Source organism: Panthera uncia, unplaced genomic scaffold (assembly GCF_023721935.1).
Source record: "Panthera uncia isolate 11264 unplaced genomic scaffold, Puncia_PCG_1.0 HiC_scaffold_1274, whole genome shotgun sequence".
Classification (NCBI taxonomy): domain Eukaryota; kingdom Metazoa; phylum Chordata; class Mammalia; order Carnivora; family Felidae; genus Panthera; species Panthera uncia.
In genome coordinates this window covers 98,923-124,431 of record NW_026057892.1, presented here as the reverse complement: position 1 = coordinate 124,431, position 25,509 = coordinate 98,923, and the positions used below count along the sequence as shown (strand labels likewise).

The 25,509-nt window shown below is 43.3% G+C and overlaps 1 protein-coding gene across 2 annotated transcripts in view; it reads right to left on the bottom strand.

Moving 5' to 3' along the window:
• Positions 1-6,678: 6,678 nt before the first annotated feature.
• LOC125916870 (chromodomain Y-like protein) overlaps positions 6,679-25,509 on the bottom strand; it is an 82,808-nt gene continuing 63,977 nt past the window's right edge. For both annotated transcript variants that reach the window (XM_049623129.1, XM_049623128.1), the window contains exons 3-7: positions 24,583-24,839; positions 23,197-23,369; positions 16,888-17,098; positions 9,536-9,679; positions 6,679-8,335 (exon numbers count right to left, since the gene is read on the bottom strand). In XM_049623129.1, the coding sequence (XP_049479086.1) occupies positions 8,177-8,335; positions 9,536-9,679; positions 16,888-17,098; positions 23,197-23,369; positions 24,583-24,839 (944 nt within the window). In that variant the 3' untranslated portion in view covers positions 6,679-8,176. The remainder of the gene's footprint in view (positions 8,336-9,535; positions 9,680-16,887; positions 17,099-23,196; positions 23,370-24,582; positions 24,840-25,509) is intronic.

The window sequence follows — 25,509 nt, the reverse complement described above, 5'->3', positions numbered from 1 at the left end:
AGCTTAGGCCTCTGACTAGGGGTCTCTGGCTACAGTTAACGTGTTGGCCAGGTGTAGTCTTTTCATGGCTGGACTGAGGCAGGATTTCTTCCAAGCTCAGTCATGTGAGCACTGGAAGGATTTGCTCCTCTTGGGTTGTTAGCCCAAGCACCTCAGATCCTCACTGGCTGGTGGGAATCCCCCTCAGTTTCTTGGCTCATGGGCCTCACAGCACCTCACAACATGGCAGTTGGCTTCCCCAGAATGAACAAGATGAGGCAGAAAGAGAACAAGTGTGTGCAAGATGGAAGTCACAATCCTTCATAGCCATATTTCAGAAGTGACACCCCCATCACATTTGCCATACTCTGTTAAAAACAAGGCACTTTGTCCATCCCACACAGAAGAGGAGGGGATTACACAAGAGTGTGCATACTGGGAACTGGGGATCATTGGGAGCCAATTTAGAAGCCACCTACCACATTCACACTCAGGAACTTGTCAAAATAGAATCAGTCAAAATCAGGTACATGATTATTAGATTCCTGAAGTTGTGCAAACATCACCACTAATTCCAGAACAATTTCATCAACCCCAAAGAAAACCCTGTACTTGTTAGCAGTCACTTCCCATTCTGTCTCTCCGCCCCCCTTCCATTCCCTGGCAACCACTAATCTACTTTCTGTTTCTGTGGATTTTTCTATTCTGGACATTCCATATAAATGGAATCATACAATATGTAGCCTTTTGTTTCTGGATTTTTTATTCCACTTAGCATAATGTTTTCAAGGTTCAACCACATTGTAGCATGTACCTATACTTCATTCCTTTTTATTGCCAAATAACAATTCATTATTTGGATATACCATATTTTGTTTATTCTTTCATCAGTTGATGAACATTTGGGTTGTTTCCACTGATTGACTATTATGAATGATGCTATGAACATTTGTGTACACTATTTAGTTGAGAACTTGTTTTCGGTTCTTTTGGGTATATAACTAGGAGTAGATTTAATTGCAAAGCTACATGGTAACTCTAAGTTTAACTTTTTTCGGGACAGCCAACCTGTTCTGCATTGTGGCTGTACCAATTTACATTCCAACTAGCAGTGTAGGAGGATTCTAATTTTTCCATATTTTCACCAATATTTGTCATTTTCCTTTAGAGCTATCCTAGTGTTGTAAAGTTGTATTTCATTGTAGTTTTGATTTTTATTTCAATAACGGTTAATGATATTGCACATCTTTTCATGTGCTTATTGGCCATTTAACGTACGGATTCCAGTCCATGAATATCTTGCTATTTATTCAGGTCTTCTTTAATTTCTTTCAGCAGTATTTTGTAGTTTCCAGTGCACAAGTCTTGCACTTCTTTGGTTAATTTATTTCTAAGTATTTTATTGTTTTTTATTCTATTGTAAATAAAATTCTTTTGTTTTCTTTCTCTCTCTCTCTCTCTTTCTTTCCTTCCTTCCTTCTTTCTTTCTTTCAAGAGAATCTCAATTAGGGTGTGGAGCCTGACACCAGGCTTGATCTCACAACTGTGAGATCATGAGTTGAGCTGAAATCAAGAGTCACTTAACCAACTGAGCCACCCAGGTGCCCCTGAAATTATTTTCTTAATTTTATTTTCAGATTTATTGCTGGTGTATAGAAATACAACTGATTTTTGTATATTTATCTCATATCCTGCAACATTACTGAGTGTATGTTCTAATAGGTTTTTTTGTGTGTTTGGATTCCTTAGTATTTTCTACATATGAGATCATATTATTTGCAAATAGATGGTTTTACTTATTCCTCTACCATCTGTATGTCTTTTATTTCTTTTTTCTTATCTAATTGCTCTGGCTAGAACTTTCAGTACAATGTTGAATATAAGTGGCAAAGGCAAACATCTTTGTCTTGTTCCTGATTTTAGGGTAAAAGCTTTCAACTGCATCATTAAATATGATGCTAACTGTGGGTTTTTTATAGATGCCCTTTATCAAGTAGAGGAAATTCCATTCTGTCTAGCTTGTTTTTATTGTAATGGTTGTTGGATTTTTCAAATGCTTTCCTGCATTTAATTAGATGATTATGTAATTTTATCCTTTATTTTATCAATATATTATTTTGATTGATTTTTACATGTCAAACCAACCTTGCATTCCTGGGATAAATCCCACTTGGTCATGGCATATAATTTTTATATTGTGCCAGATTATTTGCTGAGAATTTTTGCATCTATATTATTAAGGGATATTGATCTATAGTTATCTTGTCATGTCTTTGTGTGATTTTGGTATTAAGACTGACCTCATAGAATAAGTTAGAAAGTATTCCTTCCTGTTCTATTTTTTGCAAACATTTGTGAAAGATTGGTAATGATTACTTTTTAAACACTTGATACAATTAATGAATGAAGCCATCTGTTTCTGTGCTTTTCTTGGTGGGAAGCTTTTTGATTACTAAATCAATCTCTTTATTTGTTATAGGTGTGTATTCAGATTTTCTGTATCTTCTGAAGTCAGTTTCAGTAGTCTTCATCTTTCTAGGAATTAGTTGATCTCATGTAGCTTACCTAATTTGTGGGCATACAATTGTTTGTAACATTCCCTTATAATTCTTTTTATTTCTATAGGGTTGGTAGTACTGTCCCCTCTTCACTCCCGGTTTTAGTAATTTAAGTATTCTTTTTTTCTTGGTCAGTCTCATTAAGCTCTTCAAAGACCTTTCCTTGATTTTTTTCCTATTGCTTTTATATTTTCCATTTTATTTATATCTGCCCTAATAATTTTTATTTCCTTCATTCTGTTTGCTGTGTGTTTCGTTTGCTCTTCTTTTTCCAGTTTCTTAAGGTAGAAGTTTAGGTTATTGACTTGGCATCTATTTACTTTTCTATTTTTTAAATATAGGTATTTTGTTATGAATAATTTATTTTTTAATTTTCTTAATGTTTATTTTTGAGAAAGACAGAGAGAGAGAGAGAGGCGGTGTGAGTGGGGAAGGGGCAGAAAGAGAGGGAAACACAGAATCCAAAGCAGGTTCCAGGCTCTGAGCTGTCAGCACAGAGCCTGACACGGGGCTTGAACTCATGAACCGCAAGAACATGACCTGAGCCGAAGTCGGCCGCTTAACTGACTGAGCCACCCAGGTGCCCTTGTTATGAATAATTTATTATGTTTTGTTACATTGTGTTTTCAGTTTCATCCATCTCCAGATCTTTTCTAATTTCTCTTGTAAAGGTTATAAGAGGTTTAATTTCCACATATTTTTCAATTTCCTAAATTTCTTTGTTACTGATATCTAACTCCTTTCTGTTAAGGACACACTTTGCATGATTTGAATCCTTTTAAATTCATTGAGACTTGTTTTATTGCCTAACTTATGGTCTATTCCGGAAAATGTTCCATGTGCCCTTGTAGAAGAATATGTATTCTGCTCGGGTGGAGGTTTCTACAGATGTGTGTGTATTAGGTCTACATTTTTAAATTGAAATACAATTTACCTGCAATATCCTATTATTTTCAGGTGTACATCATAGTGGTTCAATATTTTTATACACTATGAAATGATCCCCATAATGAGTCTAATTACCTCTATGGTTTATAATGTTCAAGTGTTCTATTTCCTTGTAATATTATGTCTTGCTGTTTTATCCAGGGTGTTTCACGTGGGTGATTACATATATAGTCTGTATGGATGTTAATAAAAATTTATATCCTCCCATTTTAGAATACAATCTAAAATTATGAAAATAGGAATTAATGTTAAAACTCATTAGACCTTAGCTTTTATTTTTAAAAATGCTTGCTTTAAACAACTTATTAGTCATCGGAGGGCATAATATGGTTCTAAGATCATAAAGTTGGCTTTTAACTGAAGTTTTCTACCTCACCAAAAAAGTAACTTTCAAAGCAATGTTCTAACATCCAATGCCATTTTCAGAGTGTCTTCAGAGACACTGTCAGGAATGTCCTCTAGAGAACAGGGAGGAGTTTCCTGGGATATAGTCAGTCTTTCCTCTGTTGCTAAGCAGTGAGATATTTATTTCTAGATGCTAGTATTGAGGGTTTTGTGGAGTGGTCCAGCTCCTCCAGATGTAGAAATAGTTTGTAGACCATCAGAACTCTGTAGGTAAGGCCAGCCTCCACTTGAAAAAGCCCTAAATCCCAAGCTGCCAAGCTGCTCAAACCACCCACTCTGCCCCACTGCCCCACTTCCACCCACAGAGTCCTAGGCCCATGAGATGTCAGGATGTATTGAATTCTCCAGGCCACTCTCCTACTCATTGCATCCCCCAGGCACAGACAAGTCAAGCTACCTGGGTCAAATACTCCAGATGCATGGATCCCAGCTCAGAGATTGTGATTTATTTTCATGTATGGCCAAAGCATTAAGAATTTTTAATGCTTTCTAGATCATTCTAATGTGCAATGAAGTTTGATAACCACCACTCTACACTCCCTGTGGCCAGTGTTCACCTCAATCTGATCTTGGCAAGTTAAGGTGCTGGGAAGGCAGGCACAGATGGCAGTGGGGTTTTGTGAAGAGCACTAGCTACTCCTGGATGCCAGGCCTCTTACAGGCAGTATGATGATGGGAAGGTCCCTTGACTTCTCTAGTTCTGTTTCCTCATGTAGAAACAGTTGCATGCAACATCACAGATCCTCTCCCACTCTCCAGTTCTGGGCTTTACTCCAGGGCTAAGGTTCCTTGGACTTTCACCTGCCCTGAGTCTCTTCCTGTGAAGGCCAGGACTCCCCCTGGCATGTTCTGCAGGTCACTAGAGTGCACTCTAGGGCAGGAAAGGCATGGACTGGGGAAAGTTGGTTATGGAAGGATAGAAAGGTGAGTAACAGAAAGGCCACCAGATGGGCTCGTTGGATTTGGGGAAAGCAGACTGAACTTTGAGCAGGGACAGACTCGGTTGACAGAGCCCCACATCCCTGGGCTATCCATAAGATATGTGTTTTTATTTGGGAAGTGCCAATTCTCCTGCAACATACACATTTTCCTCCCTTTGGAGAATAACATTTGTTCATATCAGTGTAAGTGACTAAGTAATGTAGGAGTGGGTTAGAGCTTCTCTGCTGTGGCTGAAGGAGACAGTTGGTCATGGAGGCTGGTCTCTGGCTCACTGGGCTCCTGCTTTGCCCAGATACTTGGGTTACCCCTCATTTACTTCCTGACCAAGCAATGAGGCCAAAGGGTGGCAGGAGCAGCCTAGCCAGCAGCTCTCTGGGCACCTCTCTTCTTACATCATGGGCATGATTTCCTTCAAAGATCCTCAAAGTTCGGGCCTCTTTTGATTTCTTTGGTCTTCTTGCCAGAGTGGCCAGAAACGAAGTCAGCCAACCACAAGATTTTTTTGAGAGCTCTCATTTTATAGTGATTATATATTAATATATACTATGTTAATAAATATTCTCTGGAAATTGGGAGTTCCCTCAAAAAGCCCATGACCTAATACACAGAAGTGTTTGCAACAGTGCCTGGTGCATACTGCAGGCTATGTGCTGTTTCACCATTACTACAGCTGAGGAAAACAAGCCCAAGAAGGGGATGGCCCTGGTCAGGGGCCTAGATGCATGGGAATGCCTGTCTCTGTCCAGCTCTCCACCTTCACTTGCCAGAGTGGGGAAGCACTAGAGGAGAGGATATGATAAAAAGAAGACAGTCTAATTCTTGGGCATATCCTTTTAATCTCTTAGAAGCATATAGTGAATGTTTTGACATAAGTTATTCTGTAATATGTTTTCACCTAAGGTTTAGAAGTATTTTATTCTTTTAATGGTTGTGTATTCCATTGTGCAGTGTGGCATAATTATTTAACCCATCATTTCCAGCTTTTCACGGAGACGAATTTAGTCACCTGTGGTATCTTTATCTTGTGCAAGAATTCATTCCTTATGATGAGTCCTTATAAACGGAATTGCTATATCCTGTCAAATTCTCCTCTGAAGTTGAACCAAATTAGAGAGCATTTCCTGTCACCTTCCCTAACACTGGGCAAGAATATAAGGATTTAAGGTTGTCAGTTCTTCCTCTTAGTTGGGCTTGATTCATGAGCCAGAAGTTGGAACATGAAAGTTTTGCCTGAGAGAGGAAGGAATGTGGCCAGTGTAGAGAATGCAGAATCCAGGATGACACAGAGGAGAACCGAACTGAATTAGTTCCCTAGTTCTAAATTCTAGGAAACAGACAATACGGTGTTGATGCCAGAATACTGGTTCTGCCACCTGGGCTGGAAGCCTGGTCCTGCCCCTATGGCATGTATTTCATACTTTAGGTTCCCTATCTATGAAACAGGAATGAAAACACCTACATTGTAGGTCTGGGCAATGGAATAAGTTACAACTCTACATACACAGATTAAAATAAACAACTCAATACTAAATCACCAAAGCTTATGTGTAATAACAATGTAAAGTTCAGAAGTAGGAAGAACTAGGTAATATGTTTAGGAATATGCATCTCTGAAAGAGAAGCAAGGAGAAGACTGACACAAAGTTCAGGAAATGGTCACCTGGGGAAGGGTCAAGTGGACAGGACTCGGGAGGATGCTATCGGTCAGATTGTAGCTCCTCCCCAGGTGCAGTTACAGAGTTCCTTATTCTTTAAACTGCACGAGTGCTATGACCACATGCATACTTCATGGAAAAAAAGTCCCATGAGGAACTTCAGGAGTGAAGAATTAGACAAACATTTCCAATGTGTTAAGAAATATTAGTTTTATTTAACCAGTTTTCACAGCTGAATATTTATTCTATAAAAACTTTACAGATTGTACAGTTTATTATATATAGTTCAAACTACTGAACGAAAAAGTAGGTCCCACAGATGCAAAAATACTGCACCAACCAATCCAAGGTAAAGGCAGATTTACACGCTGTACAGCTCTCCACATGGCCGGGAGGTGGTCGGTTCTAAGTATAAACTTCCAAACTGTACAAAAATAAGGTTTTGATTTTATTTCATTCTTCATACATTCAATATGATTGCAAGCTCAGAAGCCTAACTAATAATAGGCGTCTGTAATCAGGAATCAGTCCCCACTCCTGAAAGGAATGTGAATGTCTATTTACACAGGGCACTCTTGGACGCCACACTCTACTCCGCATATTGCGTAGATATGAAAGCAGAGACCTGGGACATTAAACGTTGAATATAAGGTAGTTCTTTTTTTTTTTTTTTTTAAAGGAGTTCCTGCATTTAAGAGTGTGCCAAAAGAATTTTAACTTATTAAATAAAATATATTCTAAGTGAACCTAAAAATTACACTTTATAAACATAAAAATACTTTTTTTTGGTGTAATACATCAATCATATCTGCAAATAGAAAACCAAAACTGCATATAAAGTAGTATTTCTCACCCAGCAACAAGAAGCACTTATGTAGTTATTTTTCAAAAGGGTCAGAAAAACTCTTTAAAATCCACTAAGACTAACTTATAACTTAGATACTCATACTTAAGCTATTCAGTGATTCACTAATACTGCAAAACAAGCTTTCTTCTGGAGAGACAGTGGTTTCCTCATGTTAACTGGGTAAGAACTGGATATATTAAAAAGGAAGAATCATTGGATTTTCCAGCATGAATCTTAAGTGTACTTCAGTTTGGCGGTATGTTCATCAGTGGGTTTTTCATCAGAAATACTTATCCTACAAGGTAAGTTTTACTTTTGATTCAGGACATTCCACCTCTGAGATACATGTACCTTTTTGGAGACAAAGGCACACCTCAGATCTTTCTGTATCTCTATTTGGGACAGGAGAGAGGAGGCTGGCTAATACCCTTTAGATTCTGTGTTCTAGAAAGAAAAAATAAGGGAAACAAACATTATTCCAGACTTTTCTGCCACCTGAAACCAGCAAAACACGCTTCGTTTCTTTTTTATACAGTACTAGCTAAAGATAACAAAAATTAGAGCTTCAAAGAGCAGTCTAGAGCTCACCATTATACTTTTATACTTGTGTGTATATTAAGTATAAAATAATGACGTTTGGACAAAGGAGCTTTGTAGTTATTTATTTTAAAGTTACAGTACTTAAAAACTCCTTGATAATAAATAGCTTGGATGTTGTAAGTCCTGCTTCCAAGCGTGAGCTAAGAGTGAACTTTTTTCAGGCTGTGAGGGAGGAGGAGGGCAACGTGGTGCCACAGGTGTGCTGCTCTAGAATTCCAGTGTCACCAGCAGGCACCTGGCCGTCAGAACTCATCGATCTTCCTCTGCAGGTACTTCAGCATGGAGTCCATCCCTTGAGCCGAGCCCCAGATTTTCTTCAGCACTTCACACTCCCTCTCGTTGGCCTGCTCTAGCTCCACCTTCATGTTACAGCGCACAAGGGCTTTGGACTCTTCCAGCACCTGGACCAGACACAGGCAGTGAGTCAGCAAGGGTGCATGTCCACAAGCACTGGCTCTCCTTGTCCCCAAAGCTATGGAGGCAGTTAGCAAGCTTGAGTAATTACCTGTCAAAAAGGCTACCAGACATCTTTTTACAACGCACACCGGGCCTGAGATACATCTGAAGTCTATTCACTCTAGGTATCAGGCAAATGCTCAAATTCAGGAGAGCTGTGCTACCCGCTTCCGGCCCCCTCCCCACTGAGACCAGCCTGGCCTGGGCCCACACTGCTGCTGCAGGCTGGCGTGGCCCCTGAGCCAGACACCAGCTCTTGTGATGCTCAGTGAAAACTCTACGAATACCCTCTGAGGGGGTTTTCTAACCAAAATTTAATCTTAACAGTGAGCGTTGTTCATGTCAGGGAGAGCCTAGATGGGAGTCATGTCTGTTAATGTTAAATGATGTTTACCTTATAATTTGCTAAATGCAATTGTTACCAGATTGAATATTATCCAAGATCATTTTTTTTTTTTTTAAACACAGTAGGCTCCATGCCCAATGTGGGGCTTGAACTCACAACCCTGAGATCAAGAGTCACATACTGTACCAACTGAGCCAGCCAGGTGCCCCTATCCAGCACATTTATTAAATAAAAGCTTACATCCACTGTGGGCAGTTGGGAAGGAAACATGGTATAGGAAAGGGCTTTGGAGGGCACGCCTGGGTGGCTCAGTCGGTTGAGTGCCGACTTTGGTTCAGGTCATGATCTCATGGTTCATGAGTTTGAGACCTACATCGGGCTCTGTGCTGTCAGCACAGAGCCTTCTTCAGCTCCTCTGTATCGCTGTCTCTCTGCCCCTCCCCCACTTGTTCTCTCCCAAAATAAAACATTAAAAAAAAAGGAAAGGGCTCGGGAGACAGGAAAGAACTCTATGAATGGTTTTTGTAGGGTTTCATAGGACACTGTGAGATAAGTCCCTGACTGATGTGGACTCCTTCTGCTCTTAGGCATCTGCGATGGGGAGGAGGCAGGCAAGTGGGTCTGGAGCAGTGGCACTAATTATAGCTCTTCCAGCATTTCGAGTGCAGGGGGCCATGCCAGGGGCGCATGTGGAGGACTCAGGAGACACCGTTATTATGTGTGCGAGCTCTCTGGAGGGAAGGTCATGGTAAAAAAAGAAAAAAAAAGTAACATATGTAAGAGAACGAGTTCCACGTACAACTGGATTACAGGAGGCAAGCTCCTTGATGCGAACCATAACTTCTTGGGTGAAGGTCCCGGGCCAAAACACCTGGGAGACCAGGCCTTTGCCGCAAGCCTCCTGCGCCGTCAGCTTCCGTCCACTGAGCAACATTTCATTTGCCTAAAACAAAGAGAAGTTGAGACTCATATGAGATGTGAGGGGGAGGCAGGCAGAGAAGACCCAACCTGAAAATTCATCTAAAAGAATTCAAACCAAGGGTGGGCATCTGAATGGGCGCAGGCCCTGGTGGGGACTCACTGCGTGCCCTCGGGGTTCCATCTGCAGCCTGTGGGCAGAGAATAAACCCAACAAGGCACAATCCACTGTGCAGATGAGAAGTCACATACTGACTGGTAATTCACACACACAAAAACGTAAAATGTTTCATAAAATGTTTCTTTTATGACGGAATACAGAATAACATGAGCACAACCAAGAAATCTAACTTAGAGAAGGTCTATTTGTTGGTAACTGAAGTTACTGGCATGTGCCCCTCCTGCTGCTTCCTCTTGCCCAGTGATAGCCATTCCCACGCGTGAAGACACTTAATACACAAAACAGTCTCCTGGGAAATGGAGGCATAAGCAAAGCTAGGCGATTTGCTGTGTCAGGGATCTACACCAGTCACAGAATCACTACCCAATATTTGCTAGATCTTTGAGAGGCCAATGGTGGCTTCTTCTCCATATACACAGACAATGCTCCATGTGCAGTGTTTCTCCTAGAGTATAACTTGGAAGGCCACATTTTACCACTTGGACATTAAAGTAAGAAACTATTCAGGACCTGAATGCATCCAAAATGACCATGACTGTGGTCTGCTCAGGAGTGTGTGACTATTGTTACTTCATATGACTCAAAGGAGGAAATTAACATTTGTTATTTGTTAAGAAAAAAAAAAAGTATATTTGTGTCTGTGTGTGTACATATATATATGAAATTTATTTTATTTATTTTTTAATTTACAAAAAAAATTTTTTTTTTGATTTTTTTTTTTGAAATTGATTTTAACTTTGTCCTGGATTCTGCATCATTTTCAAGGTCTCAACACCATGTGCACAGATTTTATCCCATTCACATAACAGGCACAGAGATATCAAAATAGGGAGAAAACCTGACAAAGAAACTTCACACTATTCTGATGTGACAATTTCCTGCCTGCAGTTGATCTTGCACTGCTAATCTTCCCGAAGACTGATGGTCATGAAGACGTGACCATCATCTCCTGGGACTCAGGTAAAGTACACTCTTGGGAGGTGACCTTCCTTTTCCAAAAGAGGTAAAATATTGTTATGAAAAGGCCGTAAAGTTATTTAAGTGTATCTCCAGGTTGACAGCACCTCTATGCCTCCTATAGATGCATTGAGACATTTACTGCATGTGAAATGCACAGAGTGCAAGGCACACAAGTAACAGCTGGCAAAGCTAATGCTTGGTTGACTCACTACCCTTTCCACACAGGCAGAGAATAGAGAACAGGGTGGAGAACAGGGTCCCTACAAGGACTACGAGGTCCAATGCAGACCTGTTACTTGCGCCGAGTCTTGGACAAAGTCACGAATGTTTGAAGAGTTTGGAGATGTTCTAGAAAACCCCTGTACTGAGCACCTCTTCTCAGTGAAAAGAAGGCCAAAAAGAACAATGCATTTAGAAACCTGACTTAACCTTACTGTCAGCTGCTAAGACAGTTCTCTGAGGACAGAGCCAAAAGCACTGAGAAAGGGTGACAGGAGTGCTGATGGAATGGCTTGGTCGGAAGTGCTTGGTGGTTTTCCTCGTTTGTGCTTCTTTTACTCTCAACTACAACTTAGTTGTAGTGAAGACAACACCACAACTACATCACTTAAGTGTGAAATATGTCTTCAAGACCAGGTTGGAACCACAGGGTCTTAGCTCGCCTAGTGGATGCGAATGTGTGCCTGTCAGGAGTGACCGTCACTTCTGTGAATATTATGCTTTGTCCCCTGGAGTGACATCCCTACCAGTGTTCCCTTCCTCCTTTCTTCCATCCCTTTCCTCGGTTCCTGTGGGTCTGTGCCAGCCAGCTAGGCCGCCAGAACAGTCCCCTGCCATGTGCTGAGCTGTCACTGCCACCATTTCCTCCTTTCAGAGCCAGACTGACTCTATGGCTGCTGTCCCTGAAGAGTCTTTCCCTGCTTAGTCTTCTCGATTTCAGATGGGTGGAGGTGCAGAACAACAGAGAGCATTTCTGACTTTTCCCGAGACATGGATGTCGCACTGACTCTAATGCTCATGGAAGTACAGGCAGTGAGTTGGTTTAAATTATAGTCAATGAAGAACACCGTAAGATTAGTAAGACTAAATACACTCAATGTGAAGGAGCATGTTCTCAACTGTTCTCAGATGCTCAATTTCCAGTAGTTTTAACATGACAGGTTTCTAACTTCTACCCAAGAAACAGATTTGCAAGGTCACTGGCAGTTTCTTGGCTGCTGTTTTGTTCCAAAATGGCCAACTGTTTTTTAAAAAGTTATAGTGTGAGGGCGCCCGGCTGGCTCAGTTGGTGGAGCATGCCAACTCTTAATCTCAGGGTTGTGAGTTCGAGCCCCATGTTGGGTGTAGAGATAACTAAAAATCTTTAAAAAATAATATAATAAAAAAGTTATAGTTTACCCAGACAAGTGAGAAATGCTGGAGAAAAGTGAAATAAGGACCCCTTTTCTTCCAGCCAAAAAAACACACATTAGGAGGTGCGGTGAGAAAACTTGATCAGCTTGGATGGGATGGGTTGGGGAGCTTTGAGCCTCAAGGAGGTGACGGCTCTGCCCCTCACTCTGTCAGGTCAGGCTCTCAACTCCCCAGAGCAGCAGCCTCCCCAGTCAACTCGGGGTGAGGACTTCAGCCATTCACTGGGCATTTCTCCAGCATCGCCCCATCAGGAGCGAGAGCTGCCAGCTTTATCACCAGCTCCGTGTGCTCTTCGGTGAGGGTCTGCTGGGTGTCACTCATGGCACCCAAGCCACAGGACTCACTGTGGCACATGGCACCAGGCAGGCATGCCCTGCATGTTTCCTGGGGACAAAGGGAGCTAAGATGTGGAAGAATACAGTCCTCAGCTAACCTGCTGCACAGCTTGTGACGGCAGCTTAGCTCCACAGATGTCAGTCTGTGCCTACAGGAAAGGACAGCTCTCACAGCTTGCTTTGGCTGCGTGCTCTTTTCATCCAGGGAACGTGATCCTTTCTGGCTTATCCTGCGTGCAGAGTTTTGCACCACATCCCGTGTGAAAAACCAAACCTGTGTAGCTTTGCCTCAGGCAGCTGGAAGCTTGCATACACCAAAAGCTCAAGAAGGGGACGTGGCATCTGGGTGGTCACCTTCTTTCTTCCTCTCTCCTTTCCTTCCTGCCTTCCTTCCCTGCCTTTCTCTCCTGTCTCTCCTTTCTTTCTTATATACGGAGACAGCATGAGCAGTAGAGGGAGAAAGACAGACTCCCAAGCAGGCTCCATGCTCAGCGCAGAGCCCAACGAACCAAGAGATTGTAACCTGAGCCACAATCAAAAGTTGGACACTTAACCAACTGAGCCACTCAGGCGCCCCTGGGTGGTCACTTTCAATGAGGGCCGTCACAGCCTGACTCACCCCAGCAGCATTTATTACTTTCTGGACAAAGGTTTTAGTCAAATGCTCTGCACTTTTTGAGTGCCTGCTTCACAGGCAGGCTTCTCAGCCTGGGCACTGAAAACATTCAGAGCAGACAGCTCTGTGGAGAGGAGCCTGTCCTGTGATTCGGAGGACACTGAGCAGCACCCAGCCCTCCACCTGGCAGCATCGCCTCAGCTGTGACAATCAAGTCTCCAGACACTGAGGCATGTCCCCCAGGAGGAGGGGGATGGGGCACACCGCCCTGGCTGAGAATCACTGTGCATGTGGTACCAGTAGATCACAAGGAGAAGTAAAAAGTGACGCATTTCAAAACTTGTCCAGGGAGGGGGAAATGCACCTGATGAAGAGCAGGCATTCATTTTGTCTGGCCTTCCTGCTCTATGTGGCTCTGCAAGATGGTATCGCTTCCCTTAAGTCCTGCCCTCTTTCCTCTCCTGGCCACGAGGCCTGTAACTTGTTTCCTCCCTCAGAGGAGCTGCAAGAAGATGTGGGGCTGAATTCTAAGGGTGCTTGACACGGAGCCAGATCACAGGGTGGGACAGGGATCTTGCTGATTTGGGAGCTCTCCTGAGATACAAGATTTAATACCCTGGCAAGTGCCCCATGAGACAGTGTGACCTTGCTCCTGGGATGGCTCCCAGAAGCATGGGGGAAGTGGCAGCCCAGACCAAGCGTGGCTGAGATGTCAGAAGCACCGTGGCTGTTGGATGGGGTGTGACAAGACAGCTCAAGGAGCTTGTGGCACATGCCGGAGACATGATCACAATGTAGGCCCCTGTGCTGGGAGTATGGCTGTGCTGGTCACAGCAGAGAAGAATGTGTTTTTTAAAAAACAATTCTGGAGTTTTTACTGAATGCTGGCTGAGGCAGAACACACAGCCATGGGACATCAAATAACCACACATTGGAAAGGTCCACCAGGAGCTGAGTTCCATCAGGCCCGCTAGAACACCAGAGGGCACAGAGGAGCCTAGACCCCCATGTCACCTGCCACCAGTGCCCTGCCTCAGCTCACGCCTACAGCCGTATGGGGGACTCTCTATGAGCAAGCCTGGTTTGTGGGTGGGCTGGCCCAGTGTACGGATGTGCAAACTGAAACAGACGGCAAGTCCACCAGTGCCTCATCCGGCTGTAGTTGGACAAGATAATGATGAAGGAAAACACCGACACATAGGGGGTGTGCCTGTCAACCACCTGGTGCGGAAGGAGAGGTGGATCAAGGTTAGAACACACAGTGACCAAGGGTGGTGTCCAATGGCCTGGCTGGCTGGTCAGGGGACAAGGGGCTCTGGCATGCAGATGACTGGGGAGATGTGTATGTGGCTGGGTCATGCTGGTGTTCAGGAGAGAGTACCCACTGCAGAGAGGAAGCAAACAGCTCTGTGAGACCAGCCTTGGTCGCTGGCCGCCCCAGTGCTGGCATGACAGACATGCAGACAAGAGTGCCCGTGGTGGGAGAGATGGAGCTCAAGGGCATGGAGTCTGATGTATCAAGGTGATTCAGCTACTGTGGCCGCTGAACATCTGGCCTCCAGCAAGACACCGATGCCAGACCACCTGCCTGGCATCGCTCCTGAGGAGACCAGCTGGTCGGCTACTTGGTGGCACGATGACTGTTGTCACAGGATACACACTTACTCTGGTCTGGGTTTGCTTTCCTGCCTTCATGAGCACCTCTCTCTGAGTGGGCATAAAGTGCCCAGTCTACCATGGGGTGTGCCAGGCCAGAACTCCCTCACAGCAAAGAGGGTGTGGGAGCAGCCTGTGACCATGGGGACCCTCTGGCTATGTCATATTCGTCATCTCCAGAAGCCACTGCTGATGGAGCACTAGAATGGTGTGAGGTACAGGCGGGGTACCATCTTGAAGGTGTGTACATGAAGATGGGCACCTTCCTCTGAGTTACAGTGTACAGAGTGCATCAAAGACCCTGACACAGTACCAGGTGCCCGACAGGAAAAATCCTTGGGATTGGGTAAGAAAGGAAGCAGGTGCGGCCCCCTCTCCCCACCAATGATCTGAGGGCCATTGAGCCTCTGGCCCTCGAAACTGGACTCTGCTTGTTCCGGAAGGGGCACAATTGGCCAGTGGACACAGCAAGGGTCCTACTGAACTTAAGGGTATGACTGCTACCTGGGCACCTGGTGCCTCCTGGGAGCCCCTGGGTCCTCCCCCACCCAGCTGCAGACACGAATGTGCAAGTGCAGCAACTCAGGGCTCATGGGATGGGGGACCCGTGTTCCACCACCAACGTGGCCACCGAGGCCAGCGGCAGTGCCAGCTGTGGGTGGTTTGGGACTAGAACAGGAAGGGAAAGGACAAGGATGGGGGTGGTCCTGAGACCAGATGTGGCAGTGGGAGCCATATGGGTCCCACTAAGCTTCTTCCTCTTTCCTTTAAACTTTATTTGGGGAATAGGTTTAAACTTCTGGAAAGATCATAAGAGCAATGTACAGAGTTCCTGTAAACCCCTCACCCCTCTAATGTTAACATCTTACATGACTTCTTACAATGATCAAAAACAGAAAATTACCATCAACATGGTACTATGAACCAAAGTACAAACCCTCTGCAAAGTTTGCTGGTTTTCCCATTAAAGTCCTTCCTCTGACCCAGAACTGTGTCTGAGATCCCATGCTGCATGAAGTGGACTCTCTCTGCTGCAGAGCCACCTCATCCATGGTCACACCCCTCTTCCTGGGCAGCCCACACTCGGTGCTGATGGACATAAAGGAATTAGCCATTTCAGCCCACTGTGGGTCAACTATCACAGGCCATACATGTCCCAGAGCTTCCCATGGTGGCCCAAACCTCCCTCTGTCCAGTCCCCCAACCACTGCCATCCTGCCCACAGGTACAGACTAATATTTCCCCACCACACCAGACTCCACTTCCATGTCTGCTGTGGAGACCCCAACCCATGACACCACCTCATGCCCTACTTCAAGGAATAAGAAATGCAATGTGTGTAGCTGCTTGAAAAATCAAAAGCTACAAACACAAACTCTTATTATGGATGGATTAAAAATTAAAAAAAAAAAACAACTCCACAATCAGATGGGAAGACTTCTCTTATCTTAAACAACTTTGCTCCTTTCATTGCTTTCCCTTAAAAGTGCAGATTTTAGGATGGCTCAGTTGGTTAAGTGTCCGACTTCGACGCAGGTCATGATGTCATGGTTCCTGAGTTCGAGCCCCTCATCGGGCTCTGTGCTGACAACTTGGAGCCTGGAGCCTGCTTTAGATTTTGTGTCTCCCTCTCTCTTTGCCCCTCCTCCACTCATACTCTGTCTCTCTCTCAAAAATAAACATTAAAAAAATTTTTTAAAAAGTGCAGATTTCAGGTTATTGGGTTAAGAACTTTTCGAATGCACACTGCTGTTTGGGTTACAAATTGGGTATTTACTAATAGCAGATATCAGTGTCAATTATGCAGAGAGATAGATTCCTCACCATATAAGGCCCTTCTCTAGGAAATAATGCAACACAGTGTCAATAAACGTTCTATGAACCAAAACATGAAAACCTCCTATGATTTCATGAATTAAGAATATGAGTTAATGAACAGGATTGAACTACAAGTGCATCTGATGGAAAGTCTCCTCAGAATGACACCCTGTATATATTTAGAAAAAACAATAACCAAATTAGATTTCTTTAGGAAGTTTTCTACAATAATTTTTAAAAACAGAGGTACTCACAGATGCTCCTCCCATAATCTTGGGAAACATAACGGTGGAACAGCCATCTGGACTCTGTCCGAAGGTAGTATAGGGTGTTTGAAACCAAGCCTTTTCATTGGCCCAAACCACATCACAAAGAGGCAATATGGAGGCTCCTAGTCCAATGGCTGGGCCATTTACTGCTACAATAATAGGCTTCTTAAACTGAATGAAAGTATTCACGAAGTTTCTAAAATGAAAAATAAATGGGAAATTACTCAAAACATTGTGTATTTGAGCAACAGAAAAATCTACTTTTATAGAATTCAATATATCAAGATGTAAACTCTTTGGAAATCAGTACAAGTTGACTGAGATTCGTGGAAGGCCCTCTTCCAGAAGTGACCCAGAGACTTATGTATTGTGTGTTGTAAAGGCTTCACAATACCCTGGACACTATGTGAGAGTGGCTGTTGCTACAGGACCTATGTGAAGATCATGGGTGACATACAGCCAGAGGCTGCTCTTGGATTTGCAGCTGGCTCTAGGCCAATCCATCTTTCTCTTCAACTTTTGTTCCCTTTAAGACACAGGAGTCCAATTAACACTGTGGGCTTCAGATGACCAATCTAGACGCTCTCCCAAAGAAAAACTGGCATGGGGCATACCAAGACAGTGCAGTGTTAAGAGAAGACTAGGGGGTTGGGGTTAGAACCTATGTGGTCTGAGTCTGGACTTGGTATGTGATTTCAGACAACTCATTGACTACTTGGAAACCACAGATATTTCCTGAGTTTATGTAGAATTAGATGGGATGATGGGATGCCTGGGTGGCTCAGTTGGTTAAGCATTTGACTTCAGCTCAGGTCATGATCTCATGGTTTGTGAGTTCGAGCCCCACATCGGGCTCTGTGCTGACAGCTTGGAGCCTGGAGCCTGCTTCAGATTCTGTGTCTCCCTCTCGCTCTGCCCTTCCCCAGCTTGTGCTCTGTCTCTTTCTCTCTTTCTCTCAAAAATGAATAAACATTAAAAAAAAAAAAAAAGAATTAGATGGAATGACCTGGGAGAGGGATGTATATACAAGAAACTTCCAGGCTGGTTTAAGACAGGAGACCCAAGAAAGAACAGCAAGCACCACAGACACATGCCTGCACACCACTGTGTACCCCAGTGGAGATTACGATTACAGCAGGATCTCAAAGGAGAGCAGGACTAGTGGTTGGGCAGCCTTCACAGAGGACGTGGATTTTGACAGAACTGAGCCAGTGCTATTTCTGGATTTGTTTTAGGATCAGACTGGAAAAGTAGGCTGCTCTTCAATTAAGGGTAGGCTGGTGCCACACCATACTGGTAATGTGCATCTTCTTCCTACCACTAGAAACTAATTTTATGTTCAGAGGTTGCTGCTTGCTATGATTTCACACGGTGAAAAAAAGGACAAACATGCACCAACATAAATGGAAGGTCATTCCTTTAGGGCAGTCAGAGTTCTAGATCAGAATTACAGAATTCTAAACCTGACCCCGTCTTCAGTATGAGAACAATCTGGTTGCTCTCTGTAATTCGGTAACTTAAAAGCTGGAGCAAATCTATTCAGGTCATCTCTGAAAATGCTGACTTAGATCTTAGATGGTCTCCCATCTCCCCAGATACTGACATGAGAGGTTATGTTTTTTTTTTTTTTTTTTGGAGGAGGGCAGGTGAGGGAGTTTTGGGACATGCATGTGTGAGGAACAGGAGAGACAATGTGCTGCAGAATCTGGCAGCCTGCATGCCCAGCTCCAGGGACTATTCTCAAAGGCACCCTGTGGCCAGTGCAGACCTCAGCCCAGCCCCCAAGGTCCCCTAAGATTTGTGGGATCTTCACACTGAACGAGAATTGACTCATTCAAATGAATGAGCTGCTGTAAGACTTTCTAAATGAGAGCCTGAGGCACTGTTAGAAAGATCACACTGGGTTTTAATGATACAAAGAGAGCCAGAAAACCTTTTAAATAGGTTCTTGGAATAATGTATACAATTTACATGAAGCTACTTCGCTTGTGCCACCTTTTGAAGATTTGGGGTCAATGACATGATGGAAATACATCTTCTGAGCTTAGTTACTGATGATTCTCAAAAGGATCTCCATGATGCAGAGCAGACGTTTTCAAAATTATGTCCCCTGGTGCCCTGGAGTCGCCCGGCTTTCATCTGCCTCATGTCAACAGGGGCCTAGTAGGAACTGTTCCCATGCTAACAACATCTGGAAACCATGGATGGGATGGCAGAGTAACATGAAAGAAATGACCAAATACTGCCACAAGAAAGTGACTTTATAGAGAAATGGTCAAATTCTCTACAATTAATAATTAGAGTAATTAATTCCTCGACATAGCAGCATTCTTTCTCACGTTCTGTTTGCATAAAAGAAAAAAAATGCTTCTAAAGTAGATGTTGCAAAATCAAAGTCTGGAGAAATTGTTTAGAACTGATCTCCCCCTCCCCACTCCCAGTTATTTTTATTTTTGCCTGGAACGATAACTTAATCTAACACTGGTGGCCGCTTCTGGGAGGGGTATGAATTAACTTGTACACTCGACCAAAGATCATCTTTCCCTTTCAGAGGACAGAGCCGACCATTCTGACGTGTGAGCTCTGACATGTCAGAAACTAGCATGATCCACAGAGAAATCTGTTTAGAACAACAACAAACTTCCTAGAAATGCTTTCCTGTTTAGTAGAAACTTCCCAGAGCCACAAAGCCTTGGCTATGTGGGGTTGCACAGTAAGCCACATATCAAACCAGAGACAGGAAGGTGGGGGCAGCTTTCGGGCCTGGGGACCAAGCTCTCAGGAGCTGGCATTCAAGGAAGGACTGTCCACTGCTTCTGGGGGGAGGGGAGCGGAAAGCACGTATGTTTTGGAACTTAAAATGCATGAATGTCCAAAATGTGTGCAATGCAACATACCAAATTTGAATTTCAGCTTCCTGTGAATTATCTGTGAACTGAGCTATAAAGGCTGTGTTGGGTATAGCAGGGAAGGAAGGAGATTGTATTTGTCATAAAATGAATTTAAAAAGACTTATGATTAAACAAAAGCAAACTTCTATCCATTTCTTTGAAGAGCATTTACTACTTCACAGATATCACCAAAAAAGTCAGATAATCACCCAAGAACAATAGTCTAGAAACTGGGGAAAATGGAAAATGAAGCATGCAGAAATTATTAAGTTTCAACAGCAAGTTCATGGTCATTTTTCAAGGGAGCCCTCTCTTCACTGTGAATATCTGGATAGAACTAAAGTGGGGAGAGGTCAGGTTCTGGGGGACATTTGCTGGTCTGCTTTATGTCTCCCCACATTTCTGCTCTTCTCACTCCATGCTGGAGGAAGGTGCCTGCTTTCTGGGGCCAGGCAGCTCCTGGTGCTTCAGACACTAAGCGGCAGCTAGTGGTTCCCACAGACTCAGAAGCCTAATATTATAAACTGACTCAAAATAATTTTGTTTTTATCACTAATGTGCTGAATATTTTTATTATAATGGATCTGCAAACTGGTTATGACCAGCAGCCCCAAGAATGGAATTAGGTGTAGTAGATACCTGACAATCTAATGTTCAAACCTAACCTTTCTACTTCCCACTTCTTATAGGGGAATCTTGCTATAGTGATGTTCTTTGCTCCAAAGTTTTAAGGAATTCAAGACCAGACATACAGAAGTAACAAATATACAGCTTTATGTGTAAAGCCTATCTCATACATATAAAAATTAATTTAAATGTAAATGAGCAAGAGCAAAGGTTAAGTGAATCTGGTATAACTAATTATTTTTGGGTCCTGCCAGAGTACATAAAGGAAAATTCACATTGACAAAAATATATTCATTTAAAGAAGAACCAAGTGGGTTTCCCTAAAGCGGGATTTGGCCTTTGCATAGAAAAGCTTTTTGTTGGGGGAGAGGAAAGTGACAGGAGAGAGGGAGGGTCTGGAGAAGAAATGGGAGTGGGCAACTACCTGAAATAAATACCTGAGGTTACCGAAAGATTCTACAAATGAGATCTCTTGATCCATCTTTCCTCTGCATTTTCTAATCCCAACAGTGCAAACCTCAGCCACTGTCAAGGGCAATTCAACATGGGAGGAGTCGCTGGACTAGGGTTGAGTCACTTGAGATTTAGAAGTGGAGTTCAGGGGGCTACTGGGTGGCTCAGGTGATTAAGCATTTGACTTTTGATCTCTGCTCAGGTCATGATCTCATGGTTCAAGAGTTCGAGCCCTGAGTTGGGCTCTGCTGATAGCACGGAGCCTGCTTGGAATTCTCTCTTCCCCTCTCTCTGCCCCTACCCCACTTGTGTTTTCTTTTTATCTCTCAAAATAAACTTAAAAATAAAAAAAAAGAAAAAGAAAAAAAAAAGAAGTGGAGCTCAGGGAGCATCTACAGGGAGAAACAAGCCAGAACGCAGGAGGCACTGACCGACAAGTCTGATTTTCTTATTAGAGCAGAGCTCCCCAAATCATAGTATTATGTGTAAAGTCAGTGTGCGCTTACAGAAAATCTACAAAGTCAAGGCCCGAGGCATAGTAGTTTGTATTTAAAAATTGAAAATTAAACCCAAGTAATTCATCCTGAAAGGCTGGGATGGGTTAGTCATCAGGAAATCTACAAGCTGTCTTAGAAGTACTGACAGTCTGTCACGGAATTACGGAATTACGCGTATTGATCAAGCAGTTTAATTTGAAACTGAGTAACACGATGGTCCTATCTAGGATACAACAAGTTTGAAATTACTTAGATCAGAGACAATACTTAATTAAAACAGATGGTAAAATTTCAAACCATTTTTGGAAAAACAATTACCATATGATAACCTAAAAACTAGTAATGTGCAAAAAGATGAAGGAACCTCTTGTATGCATACATACATCTATCTGTACACAGTGAGAAAACAGATCAACTTTGAAAATTATTAAAAATGTTATAAAAGGCCAAGTTAATGCCCTGACACCCTAACTTACGGGGTTCCAGAGCTCCTCTGATGGGCCAATTAGGACAGCACCTGTCAGAGCCATCTTGGGAAGTCTGCCAGCTTCCCTGGTCCACCCCACACCCACCAAGATAGAATAAAGCACTCCCACCAATACTGACGTGCACTTCCAGGATGGTCTGGGGGACCTGGGGGACCAGGAAGCCCTGTGCTCCCAAAGTCCTGGTGTAGGGTCTCAGCCATGTGGAGCCCAATAATCACCCAAAGAAGCTCAACTTCAACTCAACCAAGTACCTGGAGATTTGGAGAGGATCCAACCAAGTTTTCTTTGCACGTCTGTGTGTCTAAGTTTCCATCCCCCTGTACATTATCAAGGCAAAAGCATATGGAAAGCATTCTTAGGGGTTATTCAGGGATAGGTCATTTTAATGAGGTGGGTAGGGCAGTCCAATGGTCTTCCTGGTTGGTGACTGGGTTCCATAAATAAAATTAATTTCTAAATAATTAGATACATTTGATTATACTTCCAGTGATTAGCATGAGAAGTGAGGGATATGGAAACAGAATATGTACCTGTATATGCTTAACAGAACTAGGTGATCCTAAGGAAGCTTTTTTGTAATGTTAGGAGATAGTAGGGGAAAATCTCCAAACGGAAGAGATGGAAATATCTAAAAGCAAGTTGCAAAATAACACACAGTATAATTCCATTTATTTAACAGAACTAAAAATAAGTTTGTATTATCTATAATATGTATGTGATGCATATTTGACAGCGTTTAGAAAAAGGCTGGGAAGACATAAATGAAGGTGGGCTTCTGGGAGGGGGGAGCATGTGAGAGAAAAGGAACTCTTACTTTTCACTCTGTAAGATCTAGTTTTATGGGCAGCTGGAACTCAGGATGAACTTGAACAAGAATGAGTACTACTTGTACTAAAACAAACTTTTCAGGTGATGTTATGGAACCAGCTTGTCATAAAGCCTAGCCAATTTATTTCAGAGTAAGCAAATGGTAAATTATTATGTGAAAGAGAATGTATCTTTATTTAAGGGCTGAAGACAGAACGTGCTCATAGTACAATAATGGAAACTCTGGCTATATGCTATTGTACACGCTAATCATTAGAACATTCCCTGAGCACTCACTGGGTTTGAGCCAGCCTTGAAATCAGTTATTTGCTCAAGGCAAGCAGTAATTTATGCCAGGCCCACAGAAAAGACAGATGATTTAATTAATTTTGATACCAGTGTCTCTCAGTGAAGGGAGACACGCATTTTACTCACAAGGCTTGTTGGAGCCTGTACTACCTACTACCAGGGATTGGTACACAAGGAGGGAGACACTCAAACCAACCATTAGAAAACACCACTTATGCATACCTGATAGCTTCCGCCATTTTAGTGCTTTCTCTTTTTCTGTCATCTGTTAAACGCCGTATAAAATAAATAAAGTCGAGACCGCAGCAGAAGACGCTGCCCACCGCGCTGAGCAGCACAAGCTTGCTATCGTCGGCAGCAGCTGTGCTCAGGGCACTCTGGACTTCTTTCATTACCTGGAAGTCACCAGAAGTTAAAGTGGCAAAGAGTATTTCTGATACAGAATCCCAGAAAAATTTCACTACTGGATAATCTGGACCCAGAGAAAGTACTGATATTGTTCCCTGTATCTACCACAATTTAAACTAATTCACAAATGTATTTCCTATAACCTGAGATTTGGAATGCTGGGGATAGAGTAAGTTACATGTCTAATTATGAACAGAATATAATTAGAAAGACATGTAAAACTAAGTTATCTTAATATTCTGGTCATTGTGACTCTCAGTAGATGAGGCAAGTTACAGAGGATATCCACTTGGCATTTCTACAGTTTGGACAGCAGGTGGCACATTCAACCAGTTGAAAGAAACTAGGGTTCCGTGCCCTTTTTTTTTTTTTTTTTTTTAAAACACCAGCCTACCACACTTGGGACAGAAACCCCAGTAGTTTGGTGTGCAAATATATTAAGCACAAGTTGTTTTAGAAGGGCACAAAACCATTGAAAATGATCTCTATGAAGCACGCGCAAATAACCAATGAAGGACTCTGTGGTCTAAAACTGTACTGGGGACCAACCCTGAACTGGTTTGTCCTGTGACCCTGGCCAGACTTACAAGCTTTGTGGAGTTTGGTTTTCTTGTCTGGAGAAAGCCTGACCTAGCTTTTCACAAGTGGAAAACAAACAAATATGAGGGCATAAATTTCCAAAACTTCGTGTTTTAGATATTTCTGAGTTCGTTTTTGAACCTCTGCAAGCAAACAGCAGTCTCCCTGGATTTTGAAAGCCAACTTTACCAGCTACTACCCACAAGGGACAGGGGTCCAAGTCACTGCAGTGGGAACGAAGTTCCACCACAATGCGGAAGATGCACAGGAAAGATATAACTGGGGGCCCGGGGCCATTTTAATCTCGTCCGAACAAAGAGCCCTTCGAGAGTCTGATGACTAAAGACGAGCACGCGCACACAGGAGTTTCATATGCGAGTCTTGGGGGGAGGCCTGCGCCCCCTGGAGAACAAGGCGGGCATGCACATTCGCACTTGCCCGGCTGCACCAGAGGCACAGTGTTGTCCGGGGCAAGACTGCCACACCTTCCTTCTCGTGCCTACCTCTGGCAGGGCACAAGGAGAGTTAGGGCACAAAGAGCACCGATTCCGTCCAGCCTGGCCGGGAAACAAGGGCGTGGAGAAACATGAAGCACAAAGCAGCCCAAGGGACGTCTCTCACCTCTGGGTTTAGTGAGTTATTCTCTGATGATTTTGTTGACAACAAGATGTGGGTGAAGCCATCCTGCTTCCTGACGACAATATCTCTGTATCTGTAGGCACTTTCTGTTTGCCTCACACTGAAACGCAACCGCTTGTCAAAAGGCTGGTCTCTTCTGTCATCAATAAATTTCCTTTTCCCGGCTGTCACTCCTGTAACAGATGTCTGTATGTTGGTTGTTCCATTGGCTGTTAGCGCGTCCATAAACGGAGATGTACCTGCCGAGAGTTTGAAATCACAGTGGTCTGTGATGTCCAGCTACGAGTCCCTCCCCAGTGTCGTCTCTGAATTGGGTAAAAATGCTCATTATGAACCCAGGATTTAATGTATCAAAGCAAGGCTGTTAAAAAGTCTACTTTGAAAGGCATTTGTTTTCCTTCCAAGTCTGACAAGGAAATCACCCTCTTGCTTATCTTGCCTAAAAAATACAGATGGAAAGGTACTTGCTGAAAACAGGCTACAGAATTTGAGACTACTGGAGAATGGGATTAAAAGAGAAGGGGGTCTCATGAAGAGTACCTATTCCAGGCTTGAGAAGTTGGGATGAAAAAAGAAAATATCTTACTATTCCAGCCAAAGCTACCTGCCATTCCGTTGAAGTTTCTTTTTTCTGAATGCAAGATGACTTGTACTGAAACGAAACGCGAGGCGACCACCTGTTTCAGCTGGTCTACCAAGGGCTGCTGCAGTGGCCACCACTGCAGACCAGCGCCCCCTTGTGGGGCACTTGAGACTCTCAGGTCTTTCTTCTGATGCCCTGGGAGGTGAGTATCTGCCCACTGCCCCCAGTTCTACATTTCCAAACAGCCTTCCAAATAGAACTTCAAGACAGTTCTCTTTCCTGCCACATAAAATGTTCTGCTAATTTTTCCTCCTGTGTCAGCTTCT